Genomic DNA, 17192 nt, shown 5'->3' on the forward strand with positions numbered 1-17192 from the left:
CCGAATGGAGCGCACATAGCTCTGTTCACTGCGCTTGCGCAGTACAGATTTTGTCTTCTTGCAGGAATTAAAGGGCCGTACTTAAAACCTTCCATTCTCCTCCCTATGCTGCTATTGGTTAACCAATTAAGGGAGGAATATTTAAACCTGCAGTGATCATTGCACCTTGCCTGTAATAGTGCCTTAGAGCCTCTGCTAGCGTTTGGTTTGTTTCATGCGCTTCCTGGTTTCTGACCCTGCCTGATTGCCGCCTGCACCAATTTATTTGCCTGCCCGACTATTCTCCTGCCTGCTCTCCGTGTACTTCTGCCTTCGGTTATTTTGCTTAATTCTGCAAGAGGTTCCATCGCTATATTCAGCTGTGACACATATCAACTTTGAGGACAAAATGTTCACTTGCTGCCTAATATATACCACTCACTGACAGGTGCCATGGTAAGATTATCACTCTTATTCAGTTCACCTGTCAGTAGTCATAATGATAATGTTATGGCTGATGTATGTGTGTGTATATATGTATATAATATGATGTAAATATGTGTATGTTTATACACATAGTATGCAATTATTAGCAGAAAATGTAAAGTTGCTAGGAGACATCTCTCAACTTCCATGAGGTTAACTTTTCAATATATCCAAGGGGATTATATATTCTTTTCCAAAATGCTCAACTTGTACACTTTCAGGAGGTGTGTACAGCTAAAACTTGTGTACATTATGGTCACTGCAAGTCAGCTTCACTGCTGACTTCAAGCAGCCAACAGTGGCATGGAAAACAGGGCTGCTGTATTTACTCATAAACTTTACAAAACCCTGTATTATACTTTACAAGTTTGCTTGAAGTATGAAGTCCCTTCATCTTGTGTTCCAAATAAAACCAAACCGCTAGCAAATTGCATTTTTTAGATGTTTACTACATCCTAAAAATGGTATATAGTGTTACCATTACAAAAAATGGGTATGTATTTATGTTAAAATGTGCTAATGGAGAATAGACAAGGGCTTTCTGACACAGAGTGTTGGTCTTGTTTCCAGCGCTGACAGCTCTTCTTCCAGCATCAAGGAAGAACTTCCCAGGTCTAGAAGTGATGCGGCTTCATACCATTCCTCTGGGGCTCAGTCTACTCCATCACCCTCTGGATCATCTTCATCTCAAAGAAGTAGCAAACATCGTAAGTAAAGCCATTCAAAGGAGCTTCTGGTCCATACCCTACTTTACTTATTGTTAACCCCTTAAGATCTTCATGATGATCCATGCTGTCATGAAAACATGTGCCAGAAAACCATGAGGGCATGGAAGATCATGAATAAAGTAGTGGTGTGCATGTCTTAGTTTTGCTATTCTCACCATTTGACCTAAAAACTCTAATATTTTAAGCACTAACCAGTGAAGACTAGAACTGCTAAAATACCTGTTTTAGGCAAGATCCTCAACTTTAACGCTCATTTTTATGCATTTTAAAAAACAAAATAAAAACCTGAGGTTGCGTTTGCCCTCCTCCCTGGTACGATAATGCTTGCCACTGGTTGCCTGCTTCAAGCAGACATAAAGTGATCCCATTGAAACCGATTGCATTATTTGATCCAGCGATATGACCCAATGTCTGTAAGTATATCAGGAGCAAGGAGATGTTTCTACTAAATCGTGGTTTATCTGTGTACATAAAGTTTCTACATTTATGGCTAAATGGCTAATAACCCCTTTGGTCCGTAAGTGTAAAAAAAAAAACCCCATAAGGGGGTATTTGCATTTTTCTAGTTTTAGAATGTATTTTCTCCATTATGATGCAACATAGTTAATCTGTGGCACCTCACTTTGCAGGAAAAGGATTGCGGAATAGAAGCCCCAAGGTCTGTCAGGAACATGAATATTCCTCCTCTGGCTCTGAAAACAAATATCAAAGGAGCAGGCGTTCTCAGAGGAGGGAGCGCTCTATAATATCAGACAGCGATAGAACAATTAGTAATCTGTCCTCTCATTCCATAGCAAGGTATGAAGTTTCCTGTATTGTGTTTGCATCGTTACTACATTTGCCGATGAATTGCGTATTTATCTTTTTTATTTTCTATCATCTCCCTTTCAGTCTGTTGTCTGATGCTGGGAACTCTTCAGTGAGTCGTCATTCTAGCTTACAGGAGATGGGAGTACAAGTTCCATCCCCGCCACCGCCTGCTGCGACCACTGCATTGGGATCTAAAGTGCCAGCTGGTGTGTCAGGGCCAGGTATGTTGGGCAGGTCTCTAAACTTTTGCCATACATAAAAAAAATAAATAAAAAAAAATGCAGCGTGATTAATGAATTTCCCCTCTGCAGGTACCATGCGATTTTCTCCTGCCGCACTTCATCAGCGTATGTCGGCAGAAATTAACCACCTGAGTGCTGTGGACGACACCATGCAGCACTTGTGTTTTGTGGAACGAGTTCATAAGGTTTTACAAGCCGAGGAAGATATTATTTTCCGTGTAAAGAGGCTCAGGGTAAGCACATAAAAATGTCAGATGCAGAACAACAAATAACGGCGAACAGGCTTGTCTTTCACGTTAATGGAGACAGGAATTAAACATTTTACAACTGGACACGTCTAAACTCTCCATCTCATGAAATTTTTTTTTATATATCTTATATATTTTATTTTTTTATTTTTTTTTTAATGTAAACTATGAATATGATATCCAGTTCTTCAGTAGCTTGTTTGTTTCTTACAGGCCCAGCAAGAGCAGCAGGAACAAGACTTATTTGCACTGAAACAAGAAATGGAGCAAAAGCAGGAAAGCTTTGGACAGGAGTATCAAACATCAGCAAAGGTAATCCAGGACGAAACGCAATTGAGCTCCCGGAATACATCAGAAACATCTGGTTCACGGACTGCCAACACAATCCAAGAGGTTAGCAACATTTTATGATGATTTGCATAGAATTGGCTATATTGTCAATCCTCTTAACTCCGTACATGACATTCATCAACAATGCAAGCGTGTGTGTTGGTATAGTCAGTAAGTCTGGTGTAGTATAAACTTACATATTACTGGCGTATTTCTTGTTAGGAGATAGATCGTGGTTACCTGTCTCCAACCAGCTCAGATGTCACTGTGACCCTATCTGTTGATCAGCCGAAAAGACCACGTCACTATGAGTCCAGGTATTGCAGAACCGTATTTCATGTTTGCTTTAATGTATAGGTATAGATTTTTGAAATGCATTGAAATGTGTCCTGCCCTATAGCAAACCAATAAATGATGCCTTCACATTTCTCTTCATAGAAAAAGGGGGTCTCGTACAGCTTCTCCATTATCTCCACCTTCCAGCAGTACAAGTCAATCTAGGGAGCATCTTTATAGGTGAGAATATTCCTAAGTATTAAAACGCTTGGCATGTTGCAATAAAATGGTTGTATCACTCTTTTAACGGTAATGTTAAAATCTTTGTTTTGTTTTTACACAGAGACAGGAGTGCTTGTATTCTTGTAGTTTAGGGGTTAAGTTTGAACTACTTGTTGTGACTTTTTTTATTTTTTTGGAAGTAGACATGGGTTAGCTATTGTTCTTTTTTTCATATGCGGCCAAAGGATGTTTCTGTAAGTGACAACCCTTGCTTTGTTGTGATAGTGAACACAACAGTCCACCAACTTCAATCAAGGAAGCAACTATAAGCCAGAGTGAGCTCGAGGAGAGCATTTCTGAGATGTTACCATCTCCGACAAGCAGTATATTGGAAGAAGGGAGCCTGTCTCTGAGAAACAAAGGTAATGCATTTTGGAGAGCCTCTGTGAATCATTTTACTGTCAAAGTCCCCTTTGTAACTAGCGTATCATCCACACCATGGGTAAGACCTGTGACAGAAATATGAAGGGTTGCTGCTTGATGTATGTAGTGGAAGTGAGGATTGTTTTACTATGACTGATTATGACTGACTGTATGTTGTTCCTCAGGCCCCAGCTCAACAGGTCACATTAATGATGAAAAGGTTATAGAAGAACAATCATTTCGCACGCTACTTCCCTCTGAGGCCCACCGCAGAGACAGCATGGAGAGACAGTTAAGCCATCCCAATGAATCTTATAAGGAGAATATTCCTGGCAAGGTAAAACTGAATGTTCAGTGGAAACCTGCTATCCAGCAGCATTTATTTTTAGCCCTTGCATAACTCACATTGATGGTTTCTTCTCAGGAGCACAGTGGCCCGTTTTCAGGTGGGCAGGACAGCTTTTCTCGCTTTACCATGGAAATGGTGCGGCAGTACATGCAGGAAGGGGAAATGCGAGCGGCCCACCAAGCTGCTCTTCTTCGCCTGCGGGAAAAAGCTCTAAAAGACAAGACCAAAGCAGAGCTTGCATTGCTAGAACACCAAAAAAGGTAAGTGGACTCCTCTACGGAGCATATACAAGAAGATTTATGAGGGTGTGAAGGGAACAGGTGGTGAGGGAGGAGTACAATGGAAACCTCGGAGTCTGTAGCCATGGGGGAAGAGTGAAAAGTGGAAGTTGGGCTGCCAGAGTGATTTAATGCCATTCCAAGTATCTCCAGTTAGAAGAGAAGACCGAAACAGTGTGCACGTGATCACAAATAAAAACACATATCGACACTGCCCTTCAGGATAAGGCGCTCCCGATGTGCCATTTTCTGTCATTTCATGTGGATCACTTCATTTGATTAATTGCTGTTGTGTTGTGTTACATTGTCTTTGTTTCCCGTTGTTTAGACGGCTGAAAGATAAAGGAGAGGATGATAAGATGCCTACACTGACGAAGCGCCAGCAGGGTCTACTACTGAAGCTACAGAAGGAGCAGGTGTGTTTTCATACCCATGTAACAGAATTCAGCGTGATGCATCTGTGGTTGTTTGTTTTCTGTAACATAGAACCTGTGTTTTCAGGCTGAAATTAAACGTCTGCAAGAAGTTAACAAAGCGGCTCATAGGGAGAGGCAGCTTATCCTGAAACAGCAAGAAGAGATTCACCGCATTCAAAGCAGTACACAGAGACTGAAAGAGAAGCTGAAATGTGCCGAGAGCGTGCGACTGGTGAGACTTAAGCACTGACCGTTTATTTGTGACTAAAAAAAGAGTCTTCAAGTAAGGGACACAGTGATCACCTTTTTCATAGCTGGAATGGTCTATGAATTTTTTTCTTTACTCATTGAGTATAATCCGCTGTTGGTTTTGTTCGCTAGTAATGCAAGCTTGTGAGCAAGGAGATCGTAGATTAGTTTTTTTGCTATGAGTTAATTTATCTGAATTAATACAATTTTGACTAGTATAACCATGAAATACAGATACCTTATCCTGTGCTCTTATCTTGTCATTGCATGTTATATTATATAAAAATCTAATCTGTCATTTCAGTTTAAAATAATACGAGGGAGCTGCCCTCTGTGTCCCAATGGATTGAGTTTTTGGTAGACTGGATTTTGTTTCTAGGCTCTTTTCTCACTTGGGCTGTTTTTTTCCAGGAGCTACCCAGTGAAGGAGATATCCCACCTAGTCCTGCGTCTACCCCGGTCCCCTCGGATGCAGAGAGTCGCAGCCAGTCCCCGGTGTCTGTGTCCAGCAGCGAGACCAGCAGCATCATGCAAAAACTGCGGAAAATGCACAGCCATATGGATGCCAAGTAACTAGTCCTTGCTTCCTTTTCTGTTGCTGACTTTTAAATACAGGTTACGTGACTGAAATGTAAAGTCCCTTTTCCGAAATCGTTTGGATGTTAGTGCGTTCTGCTCCCCTCCTGTCTGCAATGCTTCCTCGAGTCTTTCTTGCATCGTGTCTTTACAGTCAGTGGCATTTTTTTGTGAAGCCATTCTGTTCTACTTTCCTGATATATGTATTTACAGTTTAGGCCCCCTATTCACTGGCACCTTCATAATTGCATATTCGTAAAAACATGTTTCTTATTTGAATTCTATCTTGATCCTATACTTTCTCCTATATCTTGTTTAAGTTTATATTTTCCTTTGTTTCTTTCTCCTAGCATACTATTTTTTTTTTCTTCTTCTGCTCCACATGTTATGTCTTTGAGTCAGATTCACATCTATGGCTACTTACAAGTCCATCCATCCAGAATCATGTTGCCCTCCTAATCTTTGCATTCTACCTTTCTGACTTCTAACTGATCCTGCTTACAATTACCAGTATCGCTGCTGTGGTCCTCTTTATCATGGCCTCCGATCCATTCTTCTACACTTTCTCGCTCTCGTCTCCGTGGTAAACTCTTGCTCCTTTTCTTGTAGAGACATCTGCCCTGTTCACTGCTTCTTCTCTGTCTTTACGCCCCAGCACTGGGCTTCTCTCAGTGTGTGCTTTCCCAAACTTCACCCCAAATTCCAGCTCTATATCTGCCGCCAGCTGCTCAGGTAAAGGCACCGCTCCCTCCGCTCCCTACATTTTACGGGAGGCATGGTAGCTGCTGTGGTGAAGAATCCTAAGAGCATGACCGTGTGCTGCTGAGGGGACGGGGGGCTTGTGGGGGTAGAGCATGCGGATGTTGTGTATCACCCCCTTTCCTCTGCCTGCTCTTCCCTCATTTCTCCCTGCCCCCTGAGTGAGGTGCTTTACCTATTTGAGTGTTGCTTAAATTCACATTTCCCTTAGGTTTTTGACCAAAAGAGAACAGCAACTGGTGCAGCGTAGGTTACATGCCCAAGAGCTTCTGGACTGGAAGAAGAGACTAGATGAAGAGGAGATTGAAGTTAGACAGATTGAGAAGCAAGCTCTAGCAGCTTGGGACAAACAGAGAGTGAAAGCAAACAGCCAGGGTCCAGATGAAGCGAAGGACGTTACTGAAGGTGAGATTGTGTACATTCTAGAAAACCTTGGCAGTCCATCATTGGTAGAAAAAGAATGGTGGCTGCTGATGAAACCTTTTGGTAGTGAAAAACAATATAAACAGATTTAGTTTGTGTTTTTAGTACTCAACAGTCCAGTACTTAGTAGAATCGCCTTTCACAGCAATAACCATATTTTTCAGAAAATGGGGCATGTCCCCACCATGGAACACAATACAAAGATCGACCGGGGAAGAAGTGATTTGTGAATTATTGGGGCAGGTGGACACTAGATTTTACAGGCAGAGTAATGTAAACAGTGTGATTTATTTATTTAACCCTTTATTATTTCATAAAGCACATCACATGGTAATCAGCAAAGTGTTTGAGAATCTGACGTACTATTTCAGTGGCAAGCATGGGTAAAGTTGTGTATCAACGATGAGTAAAATATGTTAACATTAAATAATGGAAGTAATGCTCTATAGATAATTGGAAACCTACTGCATACCCATAAACTAGATACTATAGGGTTACAAGAGAAAAGAAAAACGACTTAAATTGAAACACTTTAGGAAGTAGAGGGTGAATGAATATGTGCTCATAACAACAAACCAAATGTTAATGTTAATTTGGTTTTTATTTTCACAGATCATAGAAGCTCTGAGGGGTCTCCAGTTCCATTAAGTTCCCCAGGTGGCATCAAGACCTCTGGGAGTCCCCAATCTGACTATGTCCCATCTGAGACTATTGAGCATTCAACAATTGCTGAAGAAATTTTGGAGCAAAGTGGTGATCACAGCAGCATCTCTGAGGAATTGGTCCCATCTTCATATAGCAAAGAGGTACTTTTACTTTACCCCCATGTGGCAGGGGGTTTTACCTATGTACATTTCCACTAAAAGTTGGCCAAACACCCCAAAATATATGTGTCTTGATTTACATATAAGTTTCATATACTTCTGGCAATTAATGGGTAAATATTAGAGTGTAGATTTTTACCTTTTAAAATGCTGGGTTTGTAGCATCGACCATGAGCCAAAGCATCTATGAAATGTCCACAAAAAATGAATAATTTTGGTTACCAGACAACCTATTTTCCTAGGATCATTACGACACTAGCCAAGCAACCATTTTGCCGCAAGTTTCTGCGAAAACTTGCCACAAAATTGAACAATGATGTTTATGTGCAGATGTCCAGTCTGCTACCTGAATGAAATCAGGACAAAGATGCAACAAAAGTGGGATTTTTGTTTTTAGGGTCTGCAGTACAATCTTTATCTGTTATATAATTTGCTGTAATGGAAGTTTTATAGATTAGAAATGGGGCAGAGTACAGGTGTAATCTACTGCTATACAGACATGTTGTACCCCAATGGCCAGGCTTCCGTTACATACACCATTATATAACACGATAGAAAGCTTAAGATACAGCAATAGGTCAGGCCTGTGTTGTATGGTACATCTATTTTCCAGCCCAATCTCTTTGCAGACTGACATAGATCTTGTTTGTCACCATTGGATGGCAGAATTCAGTTCATGTACCAACCAGCTGTTATGCAAGAGAGTACCATTGTGGATTGTGTCATTTGTATCGGTAACCATAATGTTTATGAATTGCAGTCTCAAACAAAAAGCATCAAATCTCCAGATTCCGCCAAGGAGAGTCCAAAGTCTGGGAGGCATCAGGTCCACTTTACATTGCAACTCCATCAGCTGTCTCACACTTGGTCTGAAGAATCTTTATCCATAACCCATTCAGGTAAAACCGCTCTTTCTTACTTACTAAATCTCAGCCTCTTCAAAACACTACATCCCAACAAAGTTTTCCTCTGCGACTCTGGATGTATGTAGTTGTGCTTACGTTTTACATATGTACATTATATATAATAAATATACATTATAAAACTATTGTAGAACTCCCAGTTTCTCTTTGTTTTATCATGTTGGTTTGTTCAGGATTTTCTTGATGTTGTGGCTGACATGCCTATACATAGTTTTAGAATTGCTTTTTGTGCCTTTTTATATAGAGACCACATCAGATCAAAGTGATACCGAGTGCCGTGTTCGAGCCTTAAGGGAAGAACTGAGAAAACGCAAGTCTGTGGTGGTAAATTTAAAGAGAGAGCAAAAGAGACGGCAGAAAGAAAAGCTGCGAGCACAGGAAGCCATTCTACTGAAGCAACTACAGGTGAGGATGAGGCTGATCTCTCTGAATATTCCTGAGCGGCAAGTAATGTTTATTTTAAAAGCTTCCCCAAAGGAAGGGATCTCAGTGAGATAGATATGTATGAGAAATATGAGCATCCACTAACATTTCTTTTATTTTTTGCAGTCATATGATGAGTACATTCAAAAGGCTCAAGCTGAGCTCGGTGAAAACCACAAACCAGCATCCAGTGCAAAACCCATCGCTAAAACTGCAGTGGTTGCCAGAGAACCAGCCCTATCTGACAGGTATCTAACGTTACTAGTTCTTTATCACACATTCTTGACATGAATATACAGTGACTCTTCTGAATAAGCACTGACACATGTAAATGTGTAACCTTGTCTTGTTTGCATCTTTCAGGTTTGATGGCACACCCACCTGTAAAACTTCAAATGAACATGAACATCCATTGGAATCCATTGACTTGTCTGATGGTATGATGACGTGATTTTTTATTTTTTTTTCTGTAATGATGTGAAGTAGTTTTTGTGATACATTCTCAACCATCTATTCATCATACAGGAAGCTTCAATCAAGTGGACTGCCTGGACACTAAGCAGCTGTATGCGATGCAGAGTGTCTTGGATCAGTCTTTGCATGGTCCTGCTCCTTTCTCTTCAAAAGATGACGTGCCTAGTGACCACAGGTCTTGCCCTCCAAGGGACAGTGTGTCCTCTTCTACACAGAGCAGTCCAGTGTCGACTATCAAGTCAGAGGTCCCAGAGGAAATGTTGGAAAACCAAAGTTGCATTTCTGTATCTCCTCCCCCTGCGCAGAAACTTAATCTTAGGAGCCAAAGTCCAGATGGAAGTCTATCCCACAGTCATGTTTATGTTTCACCTCCTCCTGCACAGAGCCTTAATCTTAGGAGCCAAAGTCCAGATGGAAGTCTTTCCCACAGTCATGTATCTGTGTCGCCTCCACTGGTACTGAACCTTAATCTTAGGAGCCAAACTCCAGAGGGGATCCTCTCCACCAATAAATACCAATCATATGCTGATGATTTTGAGGCGTTTTCTTCTGTGTCCCCATCGGGTGCTGAAACCCCACGCGAGGAGATAGAATTTTCCGTTCTTTCAGATGAAGGAACAGCTGAACGTGAGGAGGAACATAGTGGCTATAAATCCAGTCCTCGCTTACTTGAGATTGTTGCTACCTCACAAGAACCCATTGTTTTCCATGAAATCATTGATCCTCTTACAGACTTCAAGCTAGGAGACAGGGTTCTGGTAAGTGGGGTGCAGCCAGGAACACTGCGTTTTAAAGGTGAAACACATTTTGCTGAAGGTGTATGGGCAGGAGTAGAACTGGACAAATCTGAGGGCAATAACGATGGTGCACATGAAGGCAAACGGTATTTTAGTTGTCCCTTCCAGCATGGGCTGTTTGCACCTCCACATAGGATCTCACACCTGGAGGCAGAGAACCAGACGTCTCATTCCCCTAAAGGAAGTGCGGTTGTTGATGACGACGAAGGGCCTCTTGAACACACTGGAGAGTTTGACACTCTTGATTCCACATTTAATGATGTGCCTGCCAAAGAGGATACCACACTGTTTGAAAGGAAACCGTGTATTATCTCAGAAGATGGACAGTCTATCCAGGAACAAACCACCACCCTGGAAGAGAACAACACAAGCCTAAAAACTGTTCTTCCAGAGACACTTGACAAGGAAAAGCAACATCAAGAGAGAGATGGGGTGCATGTCCCTGAGGTGAATACACTTTCTGAAAATGTATTAAAGGTCTGTCTGAGGGAAACTGTTGCCTACCTCCAAAATATACGCAGACAGCGGGCAGAGAAAATTCAGCGGAACAACCAAGACATACTAAGCTCCCTTAACACCAATGATGTTCACTGTGATAATGATGACACCCAAAATGACGATCTACAACCTCAGATGGTGAGTAGGAGATATCTCAAAAACACAAAGAACTTAACTGTTAGACTTTAGTGTCTTAAGCTAATGGTGACTGCTGTTTGATACACAGAAACATGCTGGTAGCTTTGACAACAATAAAAGCAAGCTGCCTTGGTACCGATATAAATGTCACCTAAGGCTATTATTTGGCTGCGTACCTGGAACAAATTCCTACGCCAATTGCCTAGGCACTAAATAAGAATGTGCTAGTTGTGCATCTGCAGTATAAGTGCTAATCCTGTCTTATCAAGGCAGCTAAACAATAATTTAGTGAAAACCCAATAGCATTGTAGATGAAAAAAATGTTACTAGACACTTGTAATTAGGTCACATCGCATTTGGACGAGGTTAGTATTAGGCTTTCTTATGTAAACTGTAACTTTTGGTCTGAATCAGGTATCTGTGTTCGACCCGCTTCATGGACAGGATTTTACAGAGCTTGGGCCAAACCGTAACCTGCTTGCTGTCCTTGGAGAGGAGCCAGACTGGTTTGACGAGGACTTCGGTCTGAGCAGCTTCAAGATCCAGAAGTGTCAATCTGAAAAGGACGCCCCCCCAGAATTCTCTCCAGAACCAAGTCTTGTAACACCTGTCCCTGAGCCTGCACCCAAACCTGTGCTCCCAATTCCCCAGGCAGAACCTTTAATTGTAGTCTCCCACACTGAGCCTGAAGTAGAGCAACTACTGCAAGTGGCTTCAGATGCGTTGTGGAGGTGGAAACACCATGGTGGAGACCTCCAGGAGATCCGTACTTTTTTCACCCAATCTGTTGAAGACGGGCAGAGGACAGCTAGCTGTGCCTACAAGTCCGTAAGTCAAATGATCTCAATAAAATTGCTTGTTCTTCCACTGTATTTAGTTTTCTTACATCCGGTTTTGCTTTTGAGGGGTTTTTCCCTGTAAGTCTTTTTTCTACCAGCACTAGTTATTGCAGTAGTGGTGGGTATATCCTTTCTTGGAGGACGGTGAACTAGCACTGTGTGCTGACTTCTCCTGCTGGATATATCCCTCAAGGCAGATTCAAGTACGTTCTGTCTGTCCTTCAAAGGAGGCATGTACTGGGTCCTCCTATGTTTGGCCAGGAATTCAGTGTTATGGTGGAACAAGTTATAAGACGTGAAAATAATTTAAGTAACTCAAAGCCATTGCATCACTGTATGTAAAATCTAGGATTATAAAGGCACAAAGACACAAATTAAGAAATGGAAAGTAGCCAAACCAGGTATCAAGAATTGGTCAATTATCTAAATAAGAAAATACAAATATTATAGTGTTAAGTGCGGAGGATTCCGGGTCTGAGCAGAATATCCAGTCCAAAGGAAGGGTCTGCCTGTTTCTGGAGGTGTTAGCACATAGCGTGTATCGTATGCCTCAAGCGTGCACATACCCCATTCCCACTCCATATTTATAATGCAGATAAAATGATACCAAATGTTACCTCGTTGTATGGTCTAAGGTCCCCCTAAAAGACGCCATCAACCACTAATGACAAAAGCTAAATCCAAAGTCATGTTTGGTTTGTAAACCTCTTTCAGTCTTGAAGAAGACAGAGCAGCGTAACGGTTTCATTATCCCTAAATGCAAACTCAGAAAACATAAAGCAAGTAAGGGAAGGGACGCAAGTGCTTCTGTATGTAGACAACAGAACATATCTCTGAGCAGTCTGTCCTGTTTCCTTTTTGATAGCTTCTTAGCTACACAAGTAGTGCATTCTCTGCATGGGAAGGCTCGACCGATTATGTTCCAAAAAATCTTTTAACATCATTGAGCTCAGATTAATAATATAGATAAATTGATGAAATTAATCTTTGTAGGTTTCCCCATTTTTAGGCACAGGGAATTACATTGTTAGTAACTGCTTGGGTTATTAGAATTGGGTAGAGAATAGCTCGGTACTTTGTCCCCATGTTTTATTATTGCACATTGTTTTGTTTTTGAAACTGCAACCTATTCTGTTATGTCATACAGATGCTGTTTGACCTGGCCTTGCACATATTTAATGAGATATGTTCTCCAGACCCCCGTGGGTCTTACCCCTTGTGGAAGAAGCCTCCTCGAGTGTCTCCATTATATGCTCGTCGGGTGATGGATCCTCACAACATGCAGGAAGTGAAGGTACCGTCTCATAAAAGGCTTTCGTTTTGTTATATCCTTCTTGTTACTTTTTTTTTTTTGGTTTTAACATGCTGTGGCTTTTTAGACTTTCTTGACAGATGAAGTGCTTAGTCTCTTGAGTTTGAAGAAGTCTGAAAATCATAAAACAGACTGGCAAAGAATGATGAAGTTTGGGAGGAAGAAGAGAGACAGAGTGGATCATATACTGGTAATAAAGTTATTGAGTTCAACAACAAAATATCCTTATAACAGCATTCATCTAGGCTGTTTTTTTTTTCAATCTCATATGCAAATTTCATACCAAATTCCATACTTTCCATTTATCAACTGATATTTTTGATGCCCGTACATGGGTACTGTAAAAATACAGAATCTTTCACTTAGTACAAAGAGTGTTAATGGCCCTTGAAAAACAGCCACAATATAAAAATGTAACAAACTCTGAGATAAAAATAATAAAACGTATTAAATGGGTGGCACAAAACATACCTTACACAGTAATTACAGTTCTAAATGAACTTTATCTGGCTATGAAGACGATGCTAAAATAGAAGCTGCCAACTTGCCCAGACACCTACTTTAAAGGATTTGCATAATTCTGCTCTTTGGAATTTAATACACATCTCCATATAGTGGCCGTTTGTTGTCATATCTGGGCTTCTAATGGCTGTGTGGGGAGATCTGTGGCATCCCTGTCACCAAAATGTGTTTTAAACCCATTGTCTGATCTAAATTACACCTGCGTAGGTTGTGTATTTTAATGAACACTTGGGTGCTCCATGCAGCCCCACCAACAAAGAATGCACATAAAATACTTTGTAAGTTCTTTATGCATTCATTTGCTGGAAGCAACAAAAAAAAATGGAAAAAAAAAAAAAAGGCAAAAAAAAGCTCACTACGGCTTCCGCTTTTCTTGCCAGCAGCATGCGCGGCCACAAGAGCTTACCATTGTAAGTGCTTACCCGCAGCGTGCCTTGTATTGTAACTGTGGATTTTAGCATCTGACAAACCGCTCATTATTTTGCTGGTTTTTCTAATGATAAATAAAATATTTGCTATAACCTCAGTTATGGTTATGGATATCATAAAATGAAAACATTTTGTTTGAAACATTGCTAACACTAAAGGATTGCAACACAGTTCCCAGAAAAGGTGATTAATCTGCATTGATGCCAGGGTGCAGTTTTCTTTAGGTTTATTTTTATATGCTGTGTTGTGTTCAGAGTATAAATGCGAAGGGAGGTTTCCTGACGGTGCCTTTACTTTTTATTTTATATATATACGCCGTAATTATGTTTGCACTAATGATTACATTCTGATCTGACAGGTACAGGAACTGCACGAGGAGGAGGCACAGTGGGTGAATTATGACGATGATGAATTGTTTGTAAAGATGCAGCTGGCTGATGGGATCTTTGAGACCTTAATTCGAGACACACTACAGGTCCTGCAGCAAATTCAGGAAAAGAACCACCTCGCACTTAAAGTTTGATCTAACAAAAAAGCTGCAAGTGTCAAGATTCTACAAATTCGTCCATAGAATGAAAGGAACCACCGTTGGTCGTGGTGTGGACCTAATTTTAAATGATTTACAGGTTCTGTGTAATTTTGGGAAGAATCTGCTATCCTTGCAGCAGGAGATTTATCCGCCAGCCTGTTGGGTTTAGCTGGAGCCTTACCTCGACTGCAGCGCGAACAGACTATAGGGTGTGTGATATCGATAACCAGTATAACTTAAAGTGAGTGTTCTGGGGCAGGGTGTGTGTGCAGCTGCCTCATCAAGTGTCCTTAACTTCTTGCAATACTTGAAAAGTTGGGTGTATAATGCAATAGCTGGGCAAACTGAAATCTTCTCGGATAAGAGCTTTACTATTGGAGCCTATGGAGAAAAATTACTTTGTTTTTATTTTTTTTAACCGTAATCTTACAATGGGTTGTGCAAGCGAGTTATCATTATGGCGAGGGCGTATCTGCAAAGGATCATCATTAAAAATAAAAAATAATTAGCATTATTACTGTACTTGGAGACTAAGGGCCTCTGAAACTAGTCAGAAACTACACTACTCCATTTGCAGAGTTGTCGTTGGTGAGTTCAGTAAAGTTCATTTTATGTAAATTTTAAGTTTGATGCCCAATTTCAGTTTAATATTCAACATGACCTTTATTACTTGTCAAGTGTAGTTGTTCCAAACAGCACGTCGGCCTTTTTAATTGTACTCCATGACCATCAGTAAGACGTGTTCATGCCAAAGGCTCAATTTTAATCCTAGTCCCACTAGATTCTGACATCGTTCTATGCCGATCTTCCACCTTCTGCTGCTCAGAATTATTTGGCAGGTTTATTTTTTTTTTTTTTTTTTTAATGAATAGAACAGGGTGACTATTGTAAAATGAAATCTCGTGACTGTTCCCCACTGCTTAATACTTTGAATAAACTGGGAGCACTTTGCATAAAACCTTGTGGGGTTATGGCCTTGTTGGGTCTTCGTTTCACAGAACATGACAGAGTGAAGAGACTGTGTAAATGAACTGGATCGTGGCCACGTAACGTGGGGTACTTGTTTTGCAGTATTAAATTTTGATTTGCACTACAACTCCAACAAGTGGTATAGACTCATTACATTAAGGTTACCGGTGGAGTGTGGGGTTAGCATTGCTATGCCACATGTTTTCTCCTCTCTCTCTTTTTTCGGTACATAAACCCTCCATACAAAGACCTCCTTGTTCTGAACCACTGCGGCACAACTACATAAGGAATTTCCGCCTTAGTTTGGAGTTGTATCACTGCATTATAAACTGTGAACACTAGATGCGTTTAATACACGCCATTCTACAGGGGAGATATATATGTCCAGGTGAGTTCTACCTGTGACCTCTAGTCCCTCGCTTCATCCAGTGATGTAAACAGATGTACTTACTGCCCGAAATGCTGCATTGTAAAGTCTCCTCTCTGTAAATGACTTGTGAATAAACTGCAGGAAAATGTACTTTAACTAAAAAACAAAGCTGTAAATAAATATTGATTTATACACAGGCCTGAAGTGAGTTTTACTGTTATGGAAGTTGGGCGCCGGTTCCGTTTATTTTGCAGCTTAAACCACATACTGATGACGTCCACGGTAATTAAAGCCAACTCGTTGTCTGAGCATCTTAATTGAATTTTGCCCTGTGCCCTTTATCTCTCGTGCAGCAAGACACTAGCAGACTTGCATGTCAGTAGCGTGGATGGGTTGATGGTGTATCTAATCCTGAGTCTGGCTGTTAATGCCTATACGAGCAGCACACGATTGTTAGACGGTGTTCCTTGGATAAAGGAAGGGTTACAAGCACTGCGTAATATCATGGCGCTATATAAAACGGTAAATGCAGAGAAAATAAATGATATGCCTTGTAGTCCTGAAATGCAGGAACTACTAACAGAAAAGCTGCTATATACACTGTTTTAAAAATGGCCGGTCCTCTAAAAACATTAACGTTATATAATATAAAGGGGGTTTTTTTATCTAACAAAATTTTAGCTTTATTCCGCCACATACAGCTTGTCCATAATGCGTAGGATAACGTGATAACAAATATGCTTCCTTGGTTTGGTTTCCTTGTAGGTCCGTGTGAACTTCTCTGCTCTATCTGCGAAGCAAGCACCTTATTATGTTTAGTGAATGGAGAGAAAAAGGACAAGGAGCCAGCATTCATTTACTTGTCAAATATTTCAAATAAATGTTCTGGGAATGAGTCTATAAAATACCAGAACAATCAATTGTGAACAATCTAAAAAATGTCCGTCAAACCCTGCTGCATATTTGACTTATAAGACTCCCAATCTGTCCCTGTTTACAGGCTATTACAGGGTGGATGTTTATTCCTAGCAGTATATTTAAAGTATAATTGTCCAATATCTTACCTTCTTAGTGGATGTATAAGTACAATATACAAGACCCGTATTTTCCCTGAAGGAGCTCAGCTTCAATATTTGCGTTCTGTGGCACGTGTATGGGTGGTATACTTCATAGAAGATGCCATGGGTCATTGGTCATTATGGTTCTAACTTGTCTTGTTTTCCTTATTTTAAGGCATGGCTTGCCAAAAGATATGTTTTTGTTTTTAGTACTTGTGTGAAAAAACGCCAAGTGACGTTTTCTTGTGCTTTTACACAAACAGAGGGACAAATACATCTTTTGCACGCTCTAC

General features: G+C 40.7%; 1 protein-coding gene across 1 annotated transcript in view; it reads left to right on the forward strand.

The window, feature by feature from the left end:
• Positions 1-16660, forward strand: part of LOC149288396 (centrosome-associated protein 350-like) — a 40666-nt gene extending 24006 nt beyond the window's left edge. Inside the window, 27 exon segments of the mRNA XM_089491615.1 lie at positions 1036-1172; positions 1823-1991; positions 2085-2224; positions 2315-2478; positions 2707-2886; positions 3046-3140; positions 3607-3743; positions 3930-4093; positions 4169-4353; positions 4700-4787; positions 4873-5019; positions 5451-5605; positions 6222-6344; positions 6583-6776; positions 7407-7600; positions 8379-8517; positions 8786-8946; positions 9091-9212; positions 9328-9401; positions 9490-10871; positions 11286-11699; positions 12858-13004; positions 13090-13212; positions 14332-14490; positions 15146-15234; positions 16195-16363; positions 16607-16660. Of these exon segments, the coding sequence (XP_089347741.1) occupies positions 1036-1172; positions 1823-1991; positions 2085-2224; positions 2315-2478; positions 2707-2886; positions 3046-3140; positions 3607-3743; positions 3930-4093; positions 4169-4353; positions 4700-4787; positions 4873-5019; positions 5451-5605; positions 6222-6344; positions 6583-6776; positions 7407-7600; positions 8379-8517; positions 8786-8946; positions 9091-9212; positions 9328-9401; positions 9490-10871; positions 11286-11699; positions 12858-13004; positions 13090-13212; positions 14332-14490; positions 15146-15234; positions 16195-16363; positions 16607-16660 (5305 nt within the window).
• Positions 16661-17192: the final 532 nt, after the last annotated feature.

Source organism: Sceloporus occidentalis, unplaced genomic scaffold, assembly GCF_023333645.1.
Source record: "Sceloporus occidentalis isolate IW3139 unplaced genomic scaffold, rSceOcc1.0.p SCAF_51, whole genome shotgun sequence".
Taxonomy (NCBI): domain Eukaryota; kingdom Metazoa; phylum Chordata; class Lepidosauria; order Squamata; family Phrynosomatidae; genus Sceloporus; species Sceloporus occidentalis.